General features: G+C 38.1%; 1 protein-coding gene across 2 annotated transcripts in view; it reads right to left on the bottom strand.

Moving 5' to 3' along the window:
- Window positions 1-1,909: 1,909 nt before the first annotated feature.
- The window catches only part of LOC135466269 (ribosome quality control complex subunit NEMF-like), a 32,870-nt gene continuing 25,333 nt past the window's right edge, over window positions 1,910-9,446 (bottom strand). For both annotated transcript variants that reach the window (XM_064743681.1, XM_064743680.1), the window contains 5 exons: window positions 5,614-5,670; window positions 4,950-5,053; window positions 4,010-4,053; window positions 3,283-3,362; window positions 1,910-2,832 (listed from right to left, as the gene is read on the bottom strand). In XM_064743681.1, the coding sequence (XP_064599751.1) occupies window positions 2,758-2,832; window positions 3,283-3,362; window positions 4,010-4,053; window positions 4,950-5,053; window positions 5,614-5,670 (360 nt within the window). In that variant the 3' untranslated portion in view covers window positions 1,910-2,757. The remainder of the gene's footprint in view (window positions 2,833-3,282; window positions 3,363-4,009; window positions 4,054-4,949; window positions 5,054-5,613; window positions 5,671-9,446) is intronic.

Here is a 9,446-nt window from a genome sequence, read left to right as displayed (position 1 = left end):
CCAGGATTGACCCTGGATCTCCCGCCTCCCGAAGCGAACGCTAACAACTGTGCCATCGGGGCCGGTTGTTTCAGAGGACAATAACTTGATTCTTGAAAAATAATCCAGCAGCTGTGACTGTGGTTTACATTGGCACTTCGCGCCTCGTGGATTATTTTCAAAGATTTATCCACTACTTAATAGAATATGTGTATATATTTAACACAATAATCTGTTGCAAAAGCAAAATACATTCTAGTATCACTCAAAGAGGCTTTCTCTTTAAATTGCCAGACTAATCTTTTTGAGTGTGACAATAACCAGGTAACCGGGTCTTGGGTGGTGCAATAATACAATGACCCCAACAGTTCAGACTTATATGGTGGAAGACGACAGGGTAGAAAAACTTGACAAACTGTCTGGCTTAAATTCACAACCAAATCCGTGGACAAACGATTCCACTAATTGGCCAGTGGCTAATCTTAGCCGGTTTTTGTTGCCATCTGTACACTGATGACCATAATTCTGATCGCCATCTTTACATAAGTGACTGTTCTTGAGCGCCGGCTTCAAGCCCCAATCAATTATATAAATTCATTTTCTGCCCAGGCTTCAGGAACTGTAATTTTACCCCTTACCAAGTTTCCGCGTCTGTGACCTTCACGGCGGGTACACGGTCCACATTATTAGCCAATAAAACAAGTAAACAAACACAATGTATATCCCCCATTGGTATACAATTTGTGACAGCGTTTCCTGTTTTCCAATCCTTTTCCGCACTCAGTTAAACTTTGTATTGTCATGTACATTGCTCAAAGCCTTTACAAATCATTGAGAAGCTATTTTTATAACTAATACATCAAATGTCTACAAACTGTACATCATGTCGACAAATGACAAAACATTCGAGAACAGGCGTACCCGTCAATGGCGGTTATGATGCGTTATCGTGTACAGGATTAGGGAAACCTGAAACACCATCACTCAGAACTATCGTCACTGTGACGTTCAGGAAAGACATGATGTTATGAAAAAAGACGAATACACTGATGAGTTATGGGAAAAGTGATCTTCGTGTCACACGCTATGCAATAGGGAACCCGACACTTACGCGTTCTCATCTAGATTCAACTGAAATAATTCCAACGTAGCGTTAGGCCACAGAAAATAGTCTGGGATAAATACGTCTCGATGACAGGGCAAATACACATGCTCAGTATTGAATTGTAAGTGTGTAATTCTGTGTCTTCTTGTGTAAAGGTGAGTCCATGCCGCCAAAGTGCTGTTGCCACTGAAGTATCAGGCCGAAGACACCAGACATGACGCCTCACCCAGTCACATTTTACTGACACCGGGCCAACCAGTCCTTCTTCCTTGATCTAACCTCTCAGCGCTGAGCGACAAGCGAGGAACAACAAGTACCTTTTTCAAAGTCTTTTGTATGACCCGGGTTCTTCCCAGGACTCCCGACCTCCAGGGACAGGGAAGCAATGGGTATTAACCATCAGACACCAACAAATTCAGACATTACACATACGAATTAAAAAGTGGTTTCTGAGCCTTAAAATTTTGAACACTTTTTTTTTCAAAAATTGAGGCATCTTACAAACTTTGTTACGCATTCCGCAAAGCCAAGTCAAAATTTTAAATACGATTTTAGAGCTTATTTTGGACTCTGAAATAAAAATTTTGACCACCTCACTAATTTTATATTAAACTAAAACTGGATCTTCCAGTACCATAAAAAATAAGAATGTGACAAGGCATTGAAATTTTGGCTTAACTCAGGAATAGGTTTGTGTAATTAGCCCCTTAATTTTGAATAAAGTAAAACATAACAGCAAAGTCCTCGAGATGATGCCCAGGACAACTTCCATATTGCAGTTTATCACTTATTCATCATACGAAAGTAGCAAGGCTGACAACTGTGTCAAATGATGAACATACATTATAATTTATTTAGTACAAAACAAGGTAATTACTGTCTTATATAATTCCAGATGTGAATGCAATACTCACGTATGCCTTCACATTAACACTGTACAGCCACATGTATTCTGAACATAAGCTTGTACAAGGTCGACATTAGCTACATTAAGTCTATAAGCAGTCTATTAGAAGAACACCCTTGGAAGAGACATATTTCAAAGATACTTTATTTGACATTATACACTTTCACAGGTCACGTGTCCTAGTTAAAACCTGCACACTTCGACAAGTATAATCAGCAGAAATCTCTGAATGCAAATCTGCAGTCCAACTAACAAATACTTGAATTGACCTGTGAACCTTATTGGTCAACGACCATCTGCTTGCGGAGCCTGATTGATTTTTAGAAGCACAAGTGACTAGTTCTGACACAAAACCTTGTTATGATTCTTCCAGAAAATCTCCCAGAAAGTAGGAGATATGGAAGGTTTGTATCGTTTAATTGTTATATAAACTAGTTAGTATGAGAGGAGATTGGGCGGGGGGGGGGGGAACTAGTTAGTATGAAGGGAGGTGGGGGAGGGGGGGGATAAGGGGAAGAGCCCAAGGGGACCCACAACCATGTGTAGGTTGCTTATACGATAGAATTACACAGCTGATCCTGTCTCACAGGTTAGCATTGCACCAATCACATCCACATCCCACTACCAAGATCACTGGATGAACTGATAAATATCAATGAAACATTTAACATCAGTTTGTAATCACATAATGCTAACAATATGTATACAATTTCAGTCAAGTATATACAATGTTTGTACAAAATATAAACAGGACAACTTTAAAGTGTTATTTACGCTGTTTGTGGAGATTTGGAGCAGAAACTTTCACCTTCCCGGGGATATTCCTCGACATGTCCACATCCTGCAAGCAGAAACAGATTTTTTTCTGATTTGATACTCTCAGTCAATAGTTGTAGATTTTCATGCATAAATTCTCATTCTGATCCCTAAAATGCTTCACACCACTGAATCACAACAAAGGGGTTTCCTAAACCCCCTAAATCACAGAATAAGGTTTAAGTCCAATGTCATAAAACTGGACTGAAATTTTATTATCAACCTTCTATTTCAGAGACAAGATATAATCATCAAGTGTAGTATTAATTTAAAAATGAATCTTCAATCATTTAAATTATTACTGCCACATGAATTACAGCCTTTTTTTTTTTTGTCTTTTTCCCCCCCTTGAAATATTACCATCAGCTTATGAAGTACATGTAAATACACAGATATACATGTCTAATGTTTAACTTTTATCCATTATATCAATCAAAGAACAGCATGCTTGACCAAGTAATAAGGCCAGTCCTACCTTCATAATACGCAGGACATCTTTTTCTCTCGCAGTTGCCCCTTTCTCATGCATAAACATATTCATGGCAGTTTTGGTAGCTGAAACAGAAATATAACCGTTTTAAAACCTTTGGCATAGTCCCTGAATATTGACACTGACAGCGAGGAAAGTCATGCTGCCATGAGATGCTATGAACATTTACATCCCACTATGAACCAGGAGTAATACATTACATTAAAAGTGTCTAAGTTATATAGTGTCCAATTATTGCTCCAATTATAGTTCTGATTCAAAGGCTATGTTTATCTTTCAACAGGCCCTAGATACACCCAATGGGAGACTCGAGGAAAAGCAACACAGACAGTTCAAATGACACTAGAACACTTCATTTTCCTCTGTGATGTTGCAGTGCATGTGTACTTCATATATGTTTTACAAGCACACGTACACTGATAATTGTCAGGTAATAAAGGAAAGAACACATGAGTTCACAACTCTGGGCTGTCTTCATACATGCAGGAAGGAGTTTTACGAGTTTCCAATTTAGCCCTTGAGAGATGAGGTTGTCTCTAGCTGCCAATGTGTTTGTTTATAGTCAGGAACTTGAGAAATGGCTGTTGTTTTTCTGTGCACTTTCTTATCTCTGCACACCCTCCTTCATCCATATATCTGACTACTGTTTTGCAAGTGATACACCATGGATCGTAAAAATAACAAAGACCACCATGTCTTGACGGAAGCTTACCTTTGCCCTTCTTTGTTGATCCAGGCAGCAGCTTGACTTTGTACCTTAAACATATGAAAATTTACCCACATGATGTTAAAATAACAGAAACCGTTATCATGTAGACCATACAGTTTATACCCAACAAGAACTTACATATACTTGTACATGTATGAAAACAGTTCTATGATTATGGATATACACTGTCTGTCAAAATATTTCAAACAAATCACCCTTGTATTCATGGCCTGGAATTGGGAAGAATCAGAACAGAGATACATGTACTTATGACATGGAAAAGTGCACTGTCTCCTGCAGTGACACTTATCTGTAGTTTATTGCCTGGTATGGGGCACACACTGGTATAGTGATACATACCTGTAAGAATCTATCGTCTGGTAAGGGGCACTCACTGGTATAGAGATACATACCTGTAAGAATCTATCGTCTGGTAAGGGGCACTCACTGGTATAGTGATACATACCTGTAAGAGTTTATCACCAGGTAAGGGGCACACACTGGTATAGTGATACATACCTGTAAGAATCTATCGTCTGGTTAGGGGCACTCACTGGTATAGTGATACATACCTGTAAGAGTTTATCGTCAGGTAAGGGGCGCACACTGGTATAGTGATACATACCTGTAAGAATCTATCGTCTGGTAAGGGGCACTCACTGGTATAGTGATACATGCCTGTAAGAGTTTATCGCCTGGTAAGGGGCACACACTGGTATAGTGATACATACCTGTAAGAATCTATCGTCTGGTAAGGGGCACTCACTGGTATAGTTATACATACTTGTAAGAGTTTATCGCCTGGTAAGCGGCACTCACTGGTACAGTGATACATACTTGTAAGAGTTTATTGCCAGGTAAGGGGCACACAACGGTACAGTGATACATACTTGTAAGAGTTTATCGCCTGGTAAGGGGCACACACTGGTATAGTGATACATACTTGTAAGAGTTTATCGCCTGGTAAGGGGCACACACTGGTATAGCAAAGAGAATCTCATCCTCTGGGACAGGTATTCCAGTCAAGAGGTTCAGGATGTGAGTGTCCTGAAAAACAAAATAACATATTTACATATACACATAGAGAACAGATGAATCATGAAACAACTTGAACTTTAAAAAGCAGGTTTTAGATTACACAAGTGGCACTGAATGAATGAATGAATGAATGAATTCATTGAAAGGGCTCAGAAACTCAGACCTCAGAAATTAGACAAGCTCTCACATGTACATGTAATTTTTATTGTTTTACCTGACACTAAACACATGTACCTTAAAATGGTGCAAGATGTTTAATGTAGTGTCTACAAAAAGACTAAGATGTTGAACACAGTACTTAATATGGTGTTTACAAAGACAAAATGACTCTTAGATGTTGCATATATACACGAAGAATTAATGGACTGTTTATTAGGACACATAAGTATTTGTGAACCACTGAATGTAGGAAGCTAAATGATGAGACAAGACAGAGAATTTAATTGTAATTGCACCTTTGCATAACTTAAACAACTTTTAGATTTATATATAAACAGCTTTGGCCATAAGTAAGCTATAACAGGTCTTGGTGTACACGAAGAATATTCTACACACAAACGTTCCCTTACATCTGCCTGGGATTTGTCTTCTTCCTTCCCAGTCTGCTCATCCTCTGACTCAGAATCCTGCAAAGATGATTCCACAAAGATTACAATCACAAACCACACAAACATAATTCACCTGAAATTGTTAGGATTATTATTATTATTCTCCCCAATTTTGTGAGAAAAATGTAGCACATGGTGCATCCCTGAAACTTCAGTACGTTTTAGGAAAGTTGTGCTTTTTAGCTTTTGGAAACACTTGGTTGCGTAACTGGGCAGCCATAATCGATTTATGCCAAACAAAAGAAATTTTCTCCAGAACAGCTGGTGCGATTGAGCTGAAATTTAAACTGCAGTTGCACAAAGCCTAGGCACATTCGAAAACTTTCTCAGCTGAAATTTGCACAAGCTCACTATTGGGTAAATAGATCACGTGACAAAAAAATTCGTCTTTTTTTGCTGATAATTTTCAGCTTTTGCTAATAATTTCTACACTTCTACAGATGATGTCCGGCAAATATCTGATGAAGTTTTGAATGCTGATTCCAAAAAATGTCATTTTTCTAAAAGTGACATCATCAGAATGGGAAGTGGGTGTATCTCCTTAACCGATTATGCTAGAGATGCAATCTTAAGGCATAATATCATTCTATGGCAATCAGAAAAATTCTACATAACCGGAAATGATGTCAGCAAACTGGAAGTAGTACATGTCAGAACCCCTCCCCCCCCCCCACCCCCAACCATTTTCAAATTTTTCAAAATTGAACAAACTCCACAGCTGAAAAGGCTCAACAGAATTACGTGAAACTTAGGTATGTGGTGGATCTTGAGATGAACTTTGGTGAGTAAAAATTTGGGTGACCTGAGTCATGTGACCTGGCGGCCATTTTGAGCTGAAGTGAAATCATTTGAGAATCGTTTTCTTCAGAATATCAAATCCGATTGACTCCAATCAAAATTTAACACACATAACAAGCAATTCCTGGACATTATTTGAAAAGAAAAAGAATGCAATGTGTATGCAAATTAAGTTTTAACTTATACAGTGGAAGTGATGTTATGTGAAATCAAAAAATTTGAATTTAAAGATTATAAACTTGTTACCTGACATTTTGGTGTCTTGATTACAAATTCTGTCTTATTTTTATCTTCTGAGGTATGCTGTTGTCGCAAATTTCGATCAAATTACGAAAAAATGAAATTTCCCCCCACATTTGTATGTCATGTGACAGAAAGATGTTACAGCCATATAGCTGAATATCACTGTGTTAAAAGAGCTATATGTGTACTGTGTGTATTTTAAAAATTGTAGAGCTATGTTAAAAAACACAGGACATGCAAGCTAAATATTGTCCAAGGTTGACTGACTACATTTGGCACATTTATGTGTGCATGCTATATAGTGTACAAGCAAAATATTGATGGCTATGAAGAATTTACTCTTTCTAAATCAGTTTGTTATATACCAATGCATAAAGACACCATTCAATTAGCCGGAGATAACGCCACTTAGACTGGAAATACCAGCTTAAATATTTTACTATTAGTCTTCCCACTAAGTAATGTAAAGAAAAGAAAATGAACAAAGTATCAGTAAATCAGTGTCATGGTAAAAATGGTAACTTCATGTAAATGGTAACTACATGTAGATGGTAACTACTTGTAAATGGTAACTACACGTGAATGTACAAATATGCTGCTGCCATTTATAACCTCTATCAGCAGAATGCCATATCCAATAATGACCAGCCTGAAAACACTTGCTGATGGACTGTGCACTACAGTGCATTCTGCAAAGAACTGACAAGGTAGTATCATTAATTTCCAGGCCAAATTGTTATGCAAAACTGTGAAAGAACTGACAATGTGGAAAATACATGTATTTGACTGAACACTAAAGAATTTACTATGACATATCCGAACAGAACACAAGGACACCAACCAGACTGACTTTTTCAGAGAAGCAAGAAAAGGTAACTAGTCTTTTCTCACATATACAACTGTATGTAGTCAATGTATTGATTATCATGTCTGATACGAATAACAAACAACTGAAGTCTGGGATATCACCCCATCTCCACCATTCTGGTTGACCTTCTTGGCAGCCTCCTTCAGCAATGAACTGCACTCTAGACAAACACACACATCTAGGAATAGTGAATCCCTCTCCCATGGCAGCTTCTAAGGTGTCTACCAGGATAATTGGCCCGTACTTTCCAATACAGGTACTGTACCACTTGTGCAATTAGCACGGACTGGTGAATGATGGGATGATAATGACCCCCTCAATGGATCTATGGTGTTTATAGCCAGTGGGCAATTATGTACAGCAGGCCAGACATGCTCAGGGCTATCTAAATTTGGATCTTCAGCCTTCCTCAAATGTCTAATCAATGTGTTTGTCCTTCCACTTAGTGGTTTTCTTCCAATTATGGCACTGCCTGCCAATTATGGCGCTGACTCAAAATGTTTCCATGTTTAATTTATATAAACACTATGTATAGTGTAAAACTGATTGCTTGCGGTTGCAAGTGTAAAATGTGTATTTACATCAATATCCTAGTTCCCAAGGAAATTGTGTTGACATTATAAGAAAGAATTGGAGCTGTGCACAAAACAACAACAGCATAGTCATAAGTAAAGACCAACTCATAAAACCACAAAATTCCACGTACAATCTTACAGGCATGTCTTATTATATAATTTGAAGATTACCCATACAGTGAAAGGAAACCAAACATACATTTGGTAGCAAAGGCTACCAAAGAGCATGCCTGTAGGAGATATCTACATGAATGCAAAACTTCAGCTCAATGCATAATGAACTAAAAAGACGTGAATTTGATAATTTAAGGTAATTAATATTCACACAGAGCATCAGCGATGGACATTCCCCTTGTGTTATTGCGCTTTATTTGCATGTAAAACTTAAGGTTCATACATGCTGTGCTTTTTGAGATACAACCCCTATCATTTTGTTTAACTCTGATTCTAATACACAATACATTAAGTCAGGAATGCAGCCATTTACTGTATTTAATATGTACACACTGAATCAACGATGGAATATCCCCCTCAAACACTAAACGTTAAACCCCAAGCACTCACTCATCTTGTTGTGCTCTATGCGTGCAAAGTAATCTCTAAACCTTCAGTACTTTTTAAGATACTGCCCCTAACATTTTGTTTAACATTGCTTTCCCTGTTATAAGATGCTCAGGGTACAACATGAGCTACCTAACGGTTTCAGCCAGTACATGTTTGTCAATCAAGAGAAAAGGCTATTATGAAACTGGAGGAATTTCAATGTACCTTGTACATGAAGTCAACCTATCAGAAATAAACATGCAAATACCTTAACTAAAACTGCACTTGATCCATTCCCAAAAATGTGAATGTTTTTCAATTTCTTGAATTCTGAGTAAAAAGCATGAAATCAGTCTTTAGACTGAAGATCCGAATGTCTGAGTGAGCACAACGCAGTGGAGTTAAATGGTTTTACAAAGTTCTGATCGTACGATCCAAACCTTGCCCTGCACACACACACACAAGATCCAAATGTCTAAGTGAGAACAACGAAGCAGACAGAGTTAAATGGTTTTACAAAGTTCTGATCGTATGATCCAAACCTTGCCCTGCACACACACACAAGATCCAAATGTCTGAGTGAGCACAACAAAGTGGAGTTAAATGGTTTTACAAAGTTCTGATCGTACGATCCAAACCTTGCCCTGCACACACACACACACATGATCCAAATGTCTGAGTGAGCACAACGATGCAGAGTTAAATGGTTTTACAAAGTTCTGATCGTAGGATCCATACCTTGCCGACTGGCCCGGATAACACAGTTG

The sequence above is a fragment of the Liolophura sinensis genome, chromosome 6, assembly GCF_032854445.1.
Source record: "Liolophura sinensis isolate JHLJ2023 chromosome 6, CUHK_Ljap_v2, whole genome shotgun sequence".
Taxonomy (NCBI): domain Eukaryota; kingdom Metazoa; phylum Mollusca; class Polyplacophora; order Chitonida; family Chitonidae; genus Liolophura; species Liolophura sinensis.
The sequence above is the reverse complement of the archived record's forward strand: the minus strand, read 5'-3'. Positions and strand labels throughout refer to the sequence as shown.